General features: G+C 42.4%; 1 protein-coding gene across 1 annotated transcript in view; it reads left to right on the plus strand.

The window, feature by feature from the left end:
• The window catches only part of LOC135519312 (protein disulfide-isomerase A5-like), a 51,958-nt gene that overhangs the window by 12,334 nt on the left and 21,956 nt on the right, over positions 1–17,668 (plus strand). The window contains exons 3-10 of the mRNA XM_064944478.1: positions 312–399; positions 7,190–7,273; positions 7,437–7,482; positions 8,496–8,588; positions 9,780–9,840; positions 11,969–12,036; positions 14,786–14,877; positions 16,148–16,219. Coding sequence (XP_064800550.1) covers positions 312–399; positions 7,190–7,273; positions 7,437–7,482; positions 8,496–8,588; positions 9,780–9,840; positions 11,969–12,036; positions 14,786–14,877; positions 16,148–16,219 — 604 coding nt within the window. The remainder of the gene's footprint in view (positions 1–311; positions 400–7,189; positions 7,274–7,436; positions 7,483–8,495; positions 8,589–9,779; positions 9,841–11,968; positions 12,037–14,785; positions 14,878–16,147; positions 16,220–17,668) is intronic.

The following is a 17,668-nucleotide window of genomic DNA, read 5'->3' on the forward strand; positions in this document are numbered from 1 at the left end:
CCTTGTGTGATTGCTGTTTGAGTTCATAGTCCATGTTTTTAGTGTTATGACCTCTGACTCCAACCTTCATTGAATTCTAACTAGGGTTTCAAAATTCCCTAAACTTACCCCAGTTTTCCTTTAACCCTGGTTGGAAGTTTCCCGGATTCTGTAAGGAATGGGCAGGAAATCCAGAATCCTACAACCATGATTTTGAGAGAAAGTTAGAATATAATTGCAACCCTAATTATAACCTGTTTACTGTGTATGATAAGGTGACTTGAGTAGTAAAACAGGCCGAACTCCACCCCTCTTATCGTGTGTGTAAACAGCTACCTCCGGGGACTCTAAGTTCAAGCTGCTGTCTGACGTGGCCCAGGTTGTCAAAGGACAGGGCACCATCGCCTGGGTCAACTGTGGGTAAGTACATGATTGGTTGATGGCATGCATTCATACATTAGTCAATGTGTCACACATGTTGTATTGTAGTGATTTTCCTTGCCAAAAAAAATCAATACACATACACATGGCTGCAGCTGTCTAAGGCACTGCATCTCAGTGCAAGACGTCACTACAGTCCCTGGTTCAAATCCAGGCTGTATAACATCCGGTCGTGATTGGGAGTCCCATAGGGTGGCACATGATTCACCCAGCATCGCCGGGGTAGGACATCATTGTAAATAAGAATTTAACTGACTTGCCAAGTTAAATAACGGTTACACACACCACACTGACAAAAGTTATTTTGTTGGCATTTATGTTCCCATTACCAGTAAAATGTAATCAAAACCTATTTCTTTCACTTACTTGCTGTGTTATGTTCAGTCTCAACCAGAATTTCATCATGCATGTCAACCAGTGAAGTTTCAGCTCTGCCTCTTCCTTGGTGCTCACTGTGTCCATTTTCAGTTGTGAAGCTAATAGCAGTGATGCTATTATTTAACTCTGGTAGGGCAACATCTGAAATGGCGCACTTGGTAGTGTGTACCAGTGCTCGACGAGTCAGCGAAAGCCAACATCACCCATGACCGAACGGTTGATTGTCAAGGGCAATGAATTCTATTATCTTGGCTTTAATGAATTTTGCCTTCGCGTTGTCTCGCTGAAGTTATTTTTCAAATGACTGCTTGACATGTTGACTGCTTGATCCACACAGGAGACATTGTGGGTTAGGAATGCGTCATGTACCTACGTTATGGGTATGGCTGTCAGCTTTGAAATCGACGCTAAACTAGACATCGGGCCAATGCCGATGTTGGCATTTTTAGCTAATATCGTCTGATCCCTATATGTTCACTGATATATTGTGCATCCCTAGTATATAGCGTCTAAAAGATTTCCAAGAAGTGTTTTTTGTGTTAGGAAAAATGTCCAAGTCACGTACGTTATGTCCCATTATGCTTCTGAATAACATTTTAGATTAGTAAAATTTTGTGGCATTCCTCCCAGCTCAGATGTATAGCTATAGGAAGGAAGTTGTGAAACCCTTTTTATATGGCTGCCTTGTAATAGCACAGTCAGACAGGCCTAGACTAAGTAATCGATAGCAGCTATCGAAGCCTAGGCCAGCTGAATACGCTCGTGTCAAATCTCTTTCTACCCATGCCATCTCCCTCTCCCTGGCATATCCTCCTGAAGTCACAGTTGAGATTGGAGAATAGATATGCTCATTAAAATAGGGAGTCTCTTTCTCCATGCTGACGGCTCTACGGCAGATGGAAATAAGGACCCTACATTTGTGTGTATGACTGGATGAGTTATAGGCACTGTTCGGAAGAACACGCTTTCCCGTATCTGTCTTCCTGAAGCCCATTCAATAGACCTGTCTGGGCAGATGAACCATTTGAAACTAAGTCTCAAGTGTTCATACTGGGAGGATCCGCCATGGTCCCAAGACGCACACTAGAATTGTTTTCCTTAAATATTTCTTTCACCCCCCCTGCGTGATCTGACCTCTACCCTGCATGATTTCCTTCCATTTTATCTTCCTGTTTTTTTTTTTTTACCTGTCAACCCCAACTACATGAGCCTTTTTTTTTCTGGGGAGAAAAGTCTTAACAGAACTACAAAAGAATAAAGATCACCCCTCTGACACCTACCACTTAAAGCATCCCTCAAAGTTTCTTTCAAACCTGTCCAAGATGAATGAATAAGGAAAAGTGTCTAAGAACATTGTAGCCTGGGCAGCTGTTTTATATAGACATATTTACAATGAGTTTCTTTTCACTGCAGTAAATCTACTGTCAATGCTCTTTCTCCACTGTATGCCTTAACTTCTTGCGTCGAGCAATCCCGGATCCGGGATCCTATTTATAGCCTCAAGCTCATTAGCATAACGCAACGTTAACTATTCATGAAAATTGCAAATGAAATAAATATATTTGCTCTCAAGCTTAGACTTTTGTTAACAACACTGTCATCTCAGATTTTCAAAATATGCTTTTCAACCATAGCTAAACAAGCATTTGTGTAAGAATGTTGATAACTAGCATAGCTATAAGCCTAGAATTCAGCCAGCAACATTTTCACAAAAACCAGAAAAGCATTCAAATAAAATCATTTACCTTTGAAGAACTTCAAATGTTTTCAATGAGGAGACTCTCAGTTAGATAGCAAATGTTCAGTTTTTCCTGAAAGATTCTTTGTGTAGGAGAAATCGCTCTGTTTTGTACATCACGTTTGGGTACCAAAAAACGAAAATTCAGTCATCAAAATGGCGAACTTTTTTCCAAATTAACTCCATAATATCGACTAAAACACGGCAAACGCTGTTTAGAATCAATCCTCAAGGTGTTTTTCACATATCTCTTCATTGATATATCGTATATCGTTCGTGGAAGTCTACTTTCTCCTCTGAATCCCATGGAAAAATACTTGCAGCTGAAGATGACGCACCAATTTCGACGGAGGACACCGGGCGGACACCTGGCAAATGTAGTCTATGGTCAATCTTCCAATGATGTGCCTACAAATACGTCACAATGCTACAGATACCTTGGGGAAACGGCAAAAATTGTGGGCTCATTCCTGTCGCATTCACAGCCATATAAGGAGACATAAAAACAGAGCTTCAAAAATTTTGCTCATTTCCTGTTTGAAGTTTCGCCTGTAGCATCAGTTCTGGGGCACTCACAGATAATATCTTTGCAGTTTTGGAAACGTCAGTTTTCTTTCCAAAGCTGTCAATTATATGCATCGTCGCATCTTTTTGTGACAAAATATTGTGCTTAAAATGGGCACGTTTTTTAATCCAATAATGAAATAGCGCCCCCATAGATTCAAGAGGTTAATACTGAAGGGTGTGGTGCCTGAGGCTGGTCTAATGGTAAACACTGCCGTCTGCAGCACATATTGTATACAGTATATTACCTTCAGCGAGGGTACGAATCCTGCCCACTACCCGGTCTCCCCATTCATTTCAACCATCAGTCCACTCCAAAAAATCCAAAATACTCAAAAGGTGTAGAATCTCCTGAAAATTCGCAGCAATTACTGTACCTATACATGTGCCAGAGACCCTTTACGGCGCCTTAGATGACATGCTCCTTTGCTGCTGTTCAGTCACATGGGTGATTCAGTGCTAGCTTAGCATTGTGAGACTGGCTATAGTTTTCCCACCTTCTCCAATGGACCAGTTTCTCTCCCCCAAAAAAAAAGCTTAGTTGAGCGCTTGGACAGGGAGAGAGACCTCCTCACGAGTGTCAGTATGAGAACACTAGCCCATGCCAACAGAGGGATGAAAGCCCAGGATGACACTCGCCACATGACAGGACCTGAGAGATGGCCAACAGTGATGTCAGAGGAACTGGGCAGGAGACAGTGCCAGGTCAGGCATGGATGCCAGACTACAGACGCTGCTGATAAAACAAGGATTTGTAACAAAATGACTAGTTTGTTGTTTTTGCTAATGAGCAATAGGGTAATCAATCTGACTGCTTGGTGTACAATCAGACTAAATGGTATCCTGAAGCCTCTTCCCAGCAAGAAAGCCACAAGCAGTTTTACACACTGGGCTTACTTTTCTGGAGTACTTGTCTCTTACCTATCAATTTGATTTCACCTCACCTCTGGAGGTGAATTGCTGACAGTTCCCTCATCACTTACAACTTTTGAAGGAACGTCCTTTTAACACCCCATAACTTCCTACCACTCTCCTTCTTGCCTCTTCCTCCTCAACACCCACTGTGTTCCCTCTTCCACCCTGTTGTCTGTAATTGATTTGACGCACCTTAGCGAGAGGTTACACTACATCACCATTATCAAGTAGTGACATGGCATGATTCCTGGCTGTGGGTGGCGCCGCTGAGCTTTGCAAAATCAGTGTCTTTCCCACCAGCTGGGTCTTTTGATTGGTCAGTGGGTAGATCTGATTGCTGTGAAGACTCTGGTGGGTTGAAACGAAGGGCTATATATTAAAATATCCTATTTTGTGATTTCCAATTACGATATTGTCTCATTACTGTAACTCCCCACCGGGCTCGAGAGGCGAAGGTTGAAACATGACCCACCAAACCGCTTCTTGACACCCGCCCGCTTAACCCGGAAGCCAGCTGCACCAATGTGCCGGAGGAAACACCGTCCAACTGATGACCAAAGTCAGCCTGCAGGCGCATGGCCCACCACTGGCCAAACCCTCCCCTAACCTGGACAACGCTGGGCCATTTGTGCTCCGCCCTATGGGACTCCTGATCAGTTGGTTGTGACGCAGCATGGGATCGAACCTAGGTCTGTAGTGACGCCTCAACTGAGAGGCAATCCAGTCACCTTTCTGTGAAAATTTGCTGTTCTGAATCCAAAATCGGTGACCTATGTGATTCGTGTAGATCTGAAGTTTGGGAGGGTGGGCTTTGGATCACTACTGACTGTAAGCGAACGAGTGACGCGTGTTTGGAGCAATACTGGCTGTATCCAAGGCTCAGCCAATCGTTCACATAACAGAATGCAGCATGCAACTGAAGAGAGAAGTGACAACCAATTTGCAAGTTACAGCATCCGCACCAGCTCTGGGAAGACTCGCTATGGTTTTCCCACCTTCTCCAATGGACCAGGTCCAAAACGAAGCTTAGCTGAGGGCTTGGACAGGGAGAGACCTCAGTGTCAGTATGAAAACGGTGGCCCATGCCAACAGAGGGATGATAGCCCAGGATGACACTCACCAGATGACAGGACCAGAGTGGCAAGGCAGTTTGCCGGTTACAGCAGAGCATCCCCTGAACAATAACGAGGAGGTAGGGGAGAAGCCTGACCACTGAGACGTGGGTAAGAAGGTGATGAAGCGTACTTTATGAGCTGTAACTGAAACTTCTGGCACTTAAAGTTTGAGGTGAGGGAGAAAGTGTGGAACAAGTATTGTTAGCATTGTTAAGTATCTTGCTAGCTGGACCTTATTCCCCATTAGCTAGCCAGAGAAATGTTGAGCAACATTAGCCAACTTAACGGATCAAAATAATTGAGTTTACGGTGTGAAAATTAGCTGGCTAATAGACAGACAGCCAACGTTAATTCATCTGACGTTGTAACATTGGCTAGCTACCAGTAACCTAACCAATTAGCTGGTACACATCTCCTTGCCTTTCCCCAAGTTATAACACGTTAGTTGTTTACTTGACCTTGGCAATCTGTGTGAATTTAAACTTGTTACCTACTCTTTCCCCTCTACAGTATGTGGTTAACTTTCAAAATGAGAGAATTGGGTGAAAATTAAATTGCTTGTTAATCTTAAAGATCAGATATTTTTCTTTAGATTTGGGTGTCATTTTAAGCAAAAATGTAACTGCCTGTAGCTCAGGACCTGAAGCAAGGATATGCATATTCTAGATACCATTTGAAAGGAAACACTTTGAAAGTTGTGGAAATGTGAAATTAATGTGCAACATTTTAGACTGATCCAATGAACCATTCCATTTCTGTTCATCGAGTGCCTAATTGTTTTATTAGGGTCTCTTAATCCAGCTCTGCTACACTTTCAAATTCATACTGTGCACTCTCCTCAAACAATAGCATGGCATTCTTTCACCTCGCTAGCTACTGTAAATTAGACAGTGCAGTTTTTTTTTTTCAAGTTGAGTCATTTGCAGTAAAGTCTAGGCAACATAACATTGGCTTGCATTTACTTTTTTTTTTTTAGCTGTGTTAGGTTCACATTAACCACTTATTTTATACTCGGACTGATCATGTAGATCATTAAACAAAAATAAAGTTTATTTCCCCCTAGCAGGGATTTATGTTACATTTTTCAGTGCTTCAGTTTCGCTCTAAGGTTGGGACCCCTAGCTCACCAACACCACTCAGAAATGCAGTACTTGGTGACCTCCTGTAGCATTGTTTACACAGAGGTAGAGAAATGGTGTACATTGACATTAACTCTCAAGTGGTGTAATCTCTCTCTTATCCAAAGGACGTGATACAAGATTGTCCCAAATGGCTCCCTATGTATTGCACCTGGGCCCTAGTCAAAAGTAGGTCACTATATAGGGAATAGGGTGCCACTTGGGACACACTCAAAGTGTAATGATGAAGGCTACCATTGCCACCTGACTGACAAATACCCTTCCTCCTGCTCCAGCTCTGCATTGAGACTATTTCTCCTGGCAGACAATGGGCTCTCTCTGCCACGTATGTATCGCTAATAATGGTGTCGCTTATCTTAAAGGACAGAGCGCTGGATATATTTTGCTGATGGGGGGGCCTGTGCTGTCAGTTGTAATTTAATTCCATCTCTTCCATTAGCTTTGGGCATAGCTCTGCTCTAGGTAGTTGGCCAGTCTGTCGCTCTGTGTGTGCTTATGTAATTCATTTCCATGCTCATTGTCAGTGGAGAGAAGGGGAGTTATTGTCAAGAGACCTGTGCTTGCATTGTGAATGTGTGGGTCACTGGATATGAAGGGAGAGGGTGTGCGCATTTCTCTAAACTGGTACCTCTTCAATTACAAAAGTGAGGCTCAATGTACTTATGTAGATTTGTGTTTACATACACCAGTCTAATCAGCCTCTCCATAGATCAGTGTGTCTGTATATTAGAGCGCGACCGATATATCAGTTCACCGACATGAGTGTGTTTGACAGAGAATAATTTATGTTAAATGAAGACTCTATGCAGAAATCTTATTACCAAGTCTCGATGCTGTGAATAATAATTCCACATATCCCTTTGGAACCTCAGCTATTGTTGTCAACATTTCTCTCATTCTGTCTCTTCTGTGTGTCTCAGGGATTCAGAGGGTCGTAAACTGTGTAAGAAAGTGAAGGTAGATCCCAACTCAAAAAGTGGTGGAGCAGAACTCCTGCATTATAAGTGAGTATCTCAACGGTGACATGTACCTCACTGTATGTCCAGAGGCTTGTGATGCCACCTGTCAGAAGAGAATGACATGTACGAATGTTCTCTAGGGAGTCATGCCATGCTAAACAAAGTCATCTACTCTTCCCTGATTGAACAATGTGCTTGTCTCTTGCAGAGATGGGACATTCCATACAGAATACAACAGGCCTGCTACATACAAGGTAATTACTGACTCACTCATTGTCCCCCAAGGTCTCAATCAACAGTAATAGAATGTATTTATTTCAATGGCGTCTTCCTTAAGTCAACAGTACAGTAATTAATATGAAACATTGCAATTATTCAAGTAATATTTGTTTCCTGGTTAAATGAACGGGGGTTCATTGTCTCCTACTGTTTTTATATATTATGATGGTTCTCTTCCTACACGATGCCAATTGGACAGTTCTGCTTAGGCAAGACTTGATAATCCAATGGGTTTATGAGTGCTTTATAATCAGGGTGCTGGCATAAGAGTAATGGAGTGCTCTGCTCTGGGGTTGACCTTCATGTCTCTCTGGCCTGGCTAGCAAGTCCATTGGCAGGGAATGAGCACATCGATACTCATGGACATTAAGAAAGCTGTCTTGTCATAATGTAAAGGGTCCCCCCTTTTAAACTCAACGTTGGTCATTTGTCAGTCTGGTTGCTCGTCTTGTATTAAAGGTACTGTCTGCACTATTAGGACTGGCCTTTGCTAGACCTATATAATCTGAACATGTTAGTAGTAGCCTAGTTGGTCATGATACGTTAAGATGAGGGTTCTCACTAAGGTATTTATAAAATTCATTCTTCAAAATCAAGGAACATTTTTCATTATTTAACAGCTTTAACTGCTGTGTCATTGTCAGTATAAGTGTTGGTAGGACAGGAATCATTATTCACCCCTAACTTTCTGTCTCTGGAGGCATATGGCTCTTCATGTTGGTCTGGAAGGCTTACCAAACTTGTTATGAACCGTGAACGTGGGGAAATTGCTTACATGGTTACTTTACAATGGATGGATGAACATTTAGATGGAAGTTAATGCCATCTGCCATCTATTAGAACTCCTCCTGTTTGGTTTAATATGAAGACTGGGATAAATTATGGAATGTCTGTTTAGCACTATGTCTAGACTCTAGGGTTAACCTCACGTTAATCTGTTACAGTATGCTAAATGTTTACACTCTCTTCACGTGCTCCTTCTCTCCAGTCCATGGTGGCGTTTTTAAAAGACCCCACAGGAGCGCCTCTTTGGGAGGAGAACCCAGAAGCTAAAGATATTGTTCATGTAGAAACTGAAAAAGTAAGTACAGAAATCACACTGTCTTACAACAAGGTGCATCTGCATGGTCATGTTTTTACTGGCACGATATGGACACTTCAGTTCAGAACGGAAATGGGTTGAGATGGGCATATTTGAAATACTTTTCAATGTTTTTTCAAATAGTGTGGCCAAGATCAACTACTTCTATTTGAAATAATATTTTTTAAATCCTATAAATGGCTTACTATTTGCAAATACCGGTTTCCAAATACATTTATTTTAAATACCCCTAGGACAAACAGACCTGGGTTCAAATGCATGGAGTATTTAAGTATTTTGTATTTTCAAATTCATGGCAGCTTTCCAGCTGTATTTTCAAATACTGGTATTTTCAAAATACTTCTAAATGCCTTTTGAAACAATTTGAAAATCCCTAAATATTATTTGAAGCCAGGTCTCGTTAATTACCATCAACCCACAGACCAATGCCTTAACATCCCTTCAAAGGTGTGAGCTGAGAGATTCTGTCTACTCTACCCTCCAACCTTGATGCATCCCAAGCTGACAATGCAATATATAAACCACACATAAAAGTAGACTACACCAGAAAGCTGAATCTCTACAGTCCACTTCAGTCAAGTTCAAACACAATCTATTAATGGGGCTTTGGTCTGACTGCAGTCGGCACTCTCACAGACAGCTCTCCAACGGCGACGCTGACGCTCAATCAGAACCCAGCTCTGCGTACAACACACACACACACACACACACACGAAAGTTATTTTGATTACTTGAGATCCTATTTTGCACTCCTCTACTTGGTGTACCATGCCTGGGGGTGTTGAGGGGTGTCTGCAGCTTCTACTGAATGAGTGTATGAGGAAGGGTGACCTGAAGAAATAGAGCTCACCCTCTAAGTGAAGCCTGATCTCCTCTCTATCAAAGGCATCTATTCAAACACTGTCTACTTCTGATGGTGTATTGATGAGCAGGTTTGTCAGTATCAGTGAGTGTTCTTGTGATAACTCTTCGTGTTATGTCAGACACGCACAATTTCCATCTTTAATGTGGGACTAGCGTCATGTCGGAAAACGACAAACTTGGTTTTAAAGATGACACAGGTCGCTTTGATTTTAGTGACCCATAGGAAGCCACATATACTGAGGGAAAAGGACAGTTCACATTGTGCACGATGACCTCTGAGATCACTAGTTCTCTTATCTCACTCAGGACTTCAGAAAGCTTCTGAAGAGGGAGGAGAGGCCGATCCTCATGATGCTCTACGCCCCATGTGAGTCATCGCATACACAGACCGACGTACCTGATTTCACGTATTTACTTCTAAGCGCTCCTACCAATGCAGTTTAGAGTAAGGATAAGAGCAAATGGCTCCTATTGGTATATTTTATGACTTGCATAGAATATACAGTACCAGTCAAGTTTGGACACCTGCCCATTCCAGGGTTTTTCTTTATTTTTACTATTTTCTGCATTGTAAAATAATAGTGTAGACAACTATGAAATAACATCTATGGAATCATGTAGTAACCAAAAAAGTGTAAAACAAATCTAAATATATCTGAGATTCTTGAAAGTAGCCACCCTTTCCCTTGACAGCTTTGCACACTTGGCATTCTCTCAACCAGCTTCACCTGGAATTATTTTCTTAGTCTTGAAGGAGTTCCCACATATGCTTTGCACTTGGATGCTTTTCCGTCTCTCTGCGGTCCAACTCATCCCAAACCATCTCAAATGGGTTGAGCTCCGGTGATTGTGGAGGCCAGGTCATCTGATGCAGCACTCAATCATTTTCCTTGGTCAAATAGCTGTTACACATCCCGGAGGTGTGTTGGGTCATTGACCTTTTGAAAAACAAATGACAGTCCCACTAAGCTCAAACCAGATGGGATGGCATAATGTTGTGGTAGCCATGCTGGTTAAGTGTGCCTTGAATTCTAAATAAATCACTGTTTTCAGCAAAGCACCATCACACCACCTCCTACATGCTTCACCACCTACTCAACGTCCCACAAAGACACAGCTGTTGGCACCAATCTCAAATTTGGACTCATCAAACCAAAGGACATATTTCCAATGTCCATTGTTCCTGTTTCTTGGCCTAAGCAAGTCTCTTCTTATTGGTGTCCTTTAGTGGTTTCTTTGCAGCAATTTGACCATGCAGTTTCCTCAACAGTTGATGTGCATGTTACTTGAACTCTGAAGTATTTATTTGGGCTGCATTCTGAGGTGCAGTTAACTCTGCTGCAGAGGATAAGGTCATTAGAGGTAACTCTGGCTCTTCCTTTCCTGTGGTGGTCCTCATGAGAGCCAGTTTCATTGAGCTTGATGGTTTTTGCAATTGCACATGAGCACTTTCAAAGTTATTGAAATTTTCCGAATTGACTGACCAAGTCTGTTTTTGCTTATTTGATCTGTTCTTACCATAACTTGAACTTTGATTTGGTCTTTTACCAAATAGGGCAATCCTCTGTATACCACCCTACCTTGTCACAACTCAGCTGATTAGCTGAAATGTATCAATAAATTCCACAAATTAACTTAACAAGGCACACCTGTTAATTGAAATGCATTCCAGGTGACTCACTCAAAGTTGGTTGAGAATTCAGTGGGCAAAGCTGTCAAGGCAAAGGGTGGCTACTTTCAAGAATCTCAAATATATTTTGATTTGTTTAACACTTTGATGACATGATTTCATAGTTTTGATATTTTCATTATTCTACAATGTAAAAAATGAAGAAAAACCCTGGAATGAGTAGGTGTTTCAACTTTTTACTGGTGCTGCACATCAGTGAACTCCGTCAAGATGGGAAATGAAACTTGTGTCTTGTCCCAAATGGCACCCTATGCCCTTCATAGTACAGTAGTGCATTTCATAGGAAATTAGGGTGCCATGTGGGACTTAATCTTACACTAAGCAGAGTTTTGGGAAGTGATGTGGTGGTAGCGGGAAGTCCCTTAAGGTTCTCTCTGATTTTTTTTTTCCTTCTCCCTCAGTGCTAGACTCTACCATTGCAGCTTGTCATTGATTTTGATAATCAGATTTATTGAATAAAATTGTTCATGAAATGTTCAACCAGGATCCTCTGGCCAAATTGGAAGCTCTAGAGTATACTTTAAAATGTAAAAATAAAACTATTTCCAACTTTGTCATGAAGATTAAATCTTAACAATTGCCCATTTGTAGCTGAATAAAGGAAAAACACTGGGTCCTTGGCATGAATGTTAATATTGCAGTATTATTTGTGTTGGGTCCATCTTGATAAATCATGCATTACTACAAAGTTCTGTTCATATTTATTGGTCCCTTGATAGAATGAAATGATCCTCTTATTCAGTATGTTGACAAGCTGACTGAGTCCTTAGAGCTTCTGTAATGTCTTCTGTTATTTCTCCTACAGGGTGTGGTGTCTGTAAGAGGATGCAGCCCGTATTTCAACAGGCAGCTACAGAGACCAAGGGTAAATTTGTAAGTAAATTCCTCTCACATTTTCATTGTGTGAAATCTTAATACATTGTTGCCTCTCTGAATTTGTTTTTGGGTTAGTTGTCAAGTAGTTACCAACAAAGTATAAAACAAATCAATATATTTTAGATGGAGATTCTTGGAAGTAGCCACCCTTTGCCTTGACGACAACTTTGCACACTTGACATTCTCTCAACTAGCTTAATGAGGAATGCTTTTCCAACTTTCTTGAAGGAGTTTCCAGATGCTGAGCACTGAGGCTGCTTTTCCTTCACTCTGTGGTCCAAACCATTTAAATTGGGTTGAGGTCAGTGATTTGTGGAGGCCAGGTCATCTGATGCAGCACTTACTTTCCTCCTTGGTCAAATAGCCCTTACACAGCCTGGAGGTGTGTTTTGGTTATTGTCCTGTTGAAAAACAAATGACAGTCCCACTAAGCACAAACTAGATGGGATGGTGTATTGCTGCAGAATGCTGTGGTAGCCATGCTGCTTAACTGTGCCTTGAATTCTAAACAAATCACCAGCAATGCACCATCACACCTCTTCCGTCCTTTACGTTGGGAACCACATGCAGAGATAATCCGTTCACCTACTCTGCGTCTCACACAGACATGGCAGTTAGAACCCAAAATCTCAAATTTGGACTCATCAGACCAAAGGACAGATTTCCACCGGTCTCATGTCCATTGCTCATGTTTCTTGGCCCAAGTATGTCTCTTTTCGTTGTCCTTTTTTAGTAGTGATTTTATTTGCAGCAATTTGACCATGAAGGCCTGATTCATGCAGTCTTTGAACAGTTGTCTGCTACTTTGGGCTGCAATTTCTGAGGCTGTTAACTCTAATGAACTTATCCTCTGCAGCAGAGGTAACTCTGGCTCTTCCATTCCTGTGGTGGTCCTCATGAGAGCCAGTTTCATCAGAGCTTGATGGTTTTTGCGACTGCACTGGAAGAACTTTCAAAGTTCTTGGCATTTTCCGAATTGACTGACCTTCATGTCTTAAAGTAATGATGCACTGTAGTTTCTCTTTGCTTATTTGATCTGTTTTTGCCATAATATGGACATGATATTTTACCAAATAGGACTGCTTCTGTATACCACCCCTACTTTGTCACAACTGATTGGCTCAAACACATGAAAGTAAAGTCCACGTCACTTTTAACCTGTTAATTGAAATGCATTCCAGGTGACTACCTCATGAAGCTGTTTGAGAGAATGCCAAGAGTGCACGAAGCTGTCATGGCAAATGGTGGCTACTTTTTTTGGTTACTATGTTATTTCATAGTTTTGATGTCTTCACTACTTTTTTACAGTGTGAAGATAAACATTGGAATGAGTAGGTGTCCAAACTTGACTGGTACTGTACATCAGAACTGTCAAGATTCGGAATTAAACTTATGCCCTGTCCCAAATGGCACCCTATGCCCTTAGTGCACTACTTTTGACAAAAGTCAGCAGCGATTTGGGAAGGGATGTAGAGATGTCCCTTAATGAGCTCTAGGATTTTTCCTACAATGTAAAATCTCTTAAATGAGTGTGTATATTTGACTGGTACAACCCAGGTTGGGTAGGGTTGGGGCAGTATCTAGATTTTCATACGGTCTTACTTTTTCTGTACCATATATGGGATTGCCGAATGTGCACAGCTGGGGTGTTATTTCTAAAATAATATATAAAATAACGTTTTATTTTGGGGGGTGCACAAAACAATTAGGCAACGGGGCTCTTGGGCTGAAATAAAACGTCTCAACAAAGAGGTGGACTAGTCAACCACAGATCGAAATCGCGTAAAACTCCCATGTGACCACCTAGAAAAACAAAGAACGGGTGTTTAACACGCTCATCCCCTAGCAAAGCAGGCACAGCAGAAAGTCTGGGGAGAAAATACACCCAGCCACCGCTTAGAAACACACCTTGCTGCATAATTCATCTTCTGTAAGAGAACTAAGTGTTCACAGCCGAGGGTCTGAAGGGATAGTACACCCAGTGTTTAAACATACAGGCGAGGCTTCTCCTAGAGAAGAAATGTAATCACTCCGTGTGTGTGTGCCTCATGGAAAAGAATGGGTTCTAATTGAAGGTGTTGTGTGCATCCCAAACACCACCCTATTCCCTATAAAGTGCCTACATGCCCAGGTCAAAAGTAGTACGCTGTATAGGGTGCTATTTGGGACACATACTTTGTCTGATTTCAGCAAGGCAGGCTGATGAGTGAATAAATGAAGTCTCTTGTTTAGAGATTTGCATAATGGATGCATTTAGCTCATGTACACATGTGGAGTGTTCTGTTTTGGCTGTGTGTGGTGTGCGAAAAGTGATTTTGTTGCGCAAACAACGGTCAGCCAAGTCATCCGATCCAACATTTTTTCCCTATATCATTACAGATGTAGGAAGAGGAGATTATTTCTCCTGAAGTGTATTTTAGTTCCTCATCAAGCTTGAGTATGTGCCAAGTCTTCATAAGAGTCCAAATTGAGTCGACACCCAAGTAATGAAACATTCACATTATGAAGGCAGGGAAACTCACCGATTTGAACTAGATATGGCAGATGGGTTGCTTTGAGCTTTTTGAATTGCCCTTTGAAAGCTAACCTAGGTAGATTATTACCATGCATATTTCATTGTCCCTTTCATCTAACATCTGGTTTTCAGGTGTCATTCTGTTTCCATGGTTTCCCCTCCCTTTTTGAGTAATCTTCATTTAGTGGAACTTTGTTTCTATGATGACTTAACTGTGTGTCTGGTCTTTAGGTGCTGGCTGGGATGAACGTGCACCCAGCTGAGTTTGATGGCCTCAAGCAGGAGTACAATGTCAAGGGCTACCCGACCTTCTGCTACTTTGAGTGAGTCTCTCGCTATAGGCCACCGTAGGGCAGGGAGGGGAGGGCTTCGGAGGGTTCTAGCAGCGGGGAGGGCTTCGGAGGGTTCTAGCAGCGGGGAATGTAGGGAGGATGGAGAGAAGGTAGAGGTGGTGGGTCTGTCTGGAGGCACTGGTAGACCTCACTCCCTCTTCCTTCCTTACAGGAAGCAAGTGTTGCTCCAGATGTTCTGAATCTGTATCACTTAAGTTTCTTTGCAGTGTTGGTTGGGTCTTAACATATTCTGTTTGAAGCAGGCTCACAATGGGGGGCTGTGGCTGGCTGGGGAGGACATCAGCCCAGGAACCAATCATTGCTGCTTCTAGAATTGTCTTTCAGTCTTGCTGTTCAAGCTCCTTTTCAAATACACCCACTCTGTACTGGAAAGAAAAGGTATCTAAGGAGAGCAAGGGCACACAGTTAAACAGTTTGATAGCATTCTACCTGCAGGCTTTAAGTGTTTTCTAACTCGTTAGATAGCTGTATCATAATGCGTTATACCTGCATGTCAAGTGTTTCCAACAGTTTTGCTCAACTGAAACAAAGGTAAACGTCCAAGCTCTCTCCCTCTGTGCCTCTTAAACTACGTGTGATGCGTGGAACTAATACTGCACGGCTGCTGTTTTGAATTTTGCATTACATTGGTCCCACGTTCACGGTTCCCTACAGACCAGTTACAGATGAGCATGATCTGCAGGCATTCGGTTCAGCTGCAGCAGCTCGTGCTCCCCACCCTCCACCACTGATTCATTTGTCTCAGGACATCGAAAGATAAAGGAGCTGTTACACGAGGATCCGTTTCCGTGTGGGAAGACCCACATAGTTATCCACACAATTATAGTTTTAGCTACTGTTTTTAGCTTATTTATAATGCATGGTGAGGGGACAATGGACATCTACTCTTTCAACTAGTGGTACATTTAAGGAAGGGGTAAAACAATTCATGTTCAACTTAACTTGTCACAAAGCATTTACTTTTGACTTTCCACAAGTGACCCCGATCTCTCTCTGATGTATCTCACTGAAGAAACATGTCCTCTGGACATAAAATGCACTTTCCTAGAGGTCAACTCTTTCAGTGAAGTCAGTAGGTTACCTTGTAGTTTTCCATTGTTCTTAGAACTTCTAGAAGCTGAACTCAGAATGTTGTGTGACATGGATTAGTGGGTTTCCTAAATATAGTAATTATTCTGGGTGATACTGTACTGATGCCAGCAGATGTTTTATATTCTCTCGCTCTCTCCTGTCTTTTTAGGAAGGGGAAGTTCCGGCACCACTATGAAAACTATGGGGGCACAGCCAAGGACATCACTGACTGGATGAAGAAGTGAGTTTAACTGTTTCCTTTCCTTCATCACTTTCCCCTCATAAAATAGGGTCAGGAGGATTTACTGACCACGAGTTAGGGAGCTGAGAACTCTGGCATGTTTCTGTGTGGCTCAGTTGGTAGGAGCGGGGTGTTAGCAACCCCTAGGCCAATGAAATGAGTATGTATACTTGCCATACTTTTATCCAAAGTGTTATAGTATCTTGTAAGTGGAATATTACACCTGTACAGAGTATCAACCTACCCTGTGGTCTCACCCCTTTGTTGGGTGACGGGTAGCCTAGTGGTTAGCGCGTTGGACTAGTAACTGGAAGGTTGCAAGATCGAATCCCCGAGCTGTCGTTCTGCTGCCCGAACAAGGCGCTGTCATTGAAAATAAGAATTTGTTCTTAACTGACTTGCGTAGTTAAATAAAGAGAAATTAAATGTCCCCACTCACTCTGAGCCCTGTTGGCTCTCACTCGACTGTTCACCGTGCTCTAGTCTATTGAAAGGGCACAGAGCAGATTTCACAGCTATTGCAGGGAACAAAGACTGCGGAAACTGAGTCTCCAGTGGTTCTCGCAGGCAGATGCTTCAAGGCATGACAGCTTTCCTCTCCTTGGAGTACACTAACCACTTCAGAAACAATCCCACGGTATATACCCATACACACACCTGTTCGTACACACTGTTGAAATTATCTTGACTCGGTCTTCCTCTAGGGTCCAGTATGACCTGCTAGGAGGGCTGTAGTACTAATGGTTAATGATCCAATATCCTTAGTGAACATTACATGCCTCTGTGGATGGCCTCACATCACCTCTGCATGATGAGCTGAACCTGAATGGGCAGAGGAAAAAAACACTGCAGAGCTTGGCGCTTAGATTCCTCCATGGTGACATTATGGGCTGTCTGTCGTTATGAAAGCGGGCACGAACACCACACGCACACAAAGTGGTACTGCAGCAGGCATCAGTAGGCTAAGTAATAAGGAAGTGCACCTGATGTTGCCTAGAAACGAGCTGGACATCTGGCTGAATGAGTACTGTGAATAAGTATGCACCTGCTGTGCACTTGAATATATTGGCGATGACATGCAGTACTCTGGAGCACACTGTCCAAGAGCTGTCAATCTGTAGCTGCATCCCATTTGAACATGAAAACAGATATTCAACCTCCTAGGCTCATTTCCACGTGCTGTAGATGGTTGTTATTAACACTTGTATGTATTCTCCTGGACTCCTGGCTAGTAGGAGTAAAAGACTGTAAAGTGGTGTCTGTGTGCCTCCAAGGTCTTGGCTGTGCTAGGGAGGGCTCTGTCATATGGGTGTGACCACTACAGGCCAGATGTCTGACATGCCGTGAGGTGGAGTAAGAGCTACAGTACAGCTGGGCCTGCCTCTATTCATAACCATGTTTTAGCTCACTTCTCAGTTCTTTAAATCATTTTCTCCCTCCCACTCTCGC

Source organism: Oncorhynchus masou, chromosome 29, assembly GCF_036934945.1.
Source record: "Oncorhynchus masou masou isolate Uvic2021 chromosome 29, UVic_Omas_1.1, whole genome shotgun sequence".
Taxonomy (NCBI): Eukaryota; Metazoa; Chordata; class Actinopteri; order Salmoniformes; family Salmonidae; genus Oncorhynchus; species Oncorhynchus masou.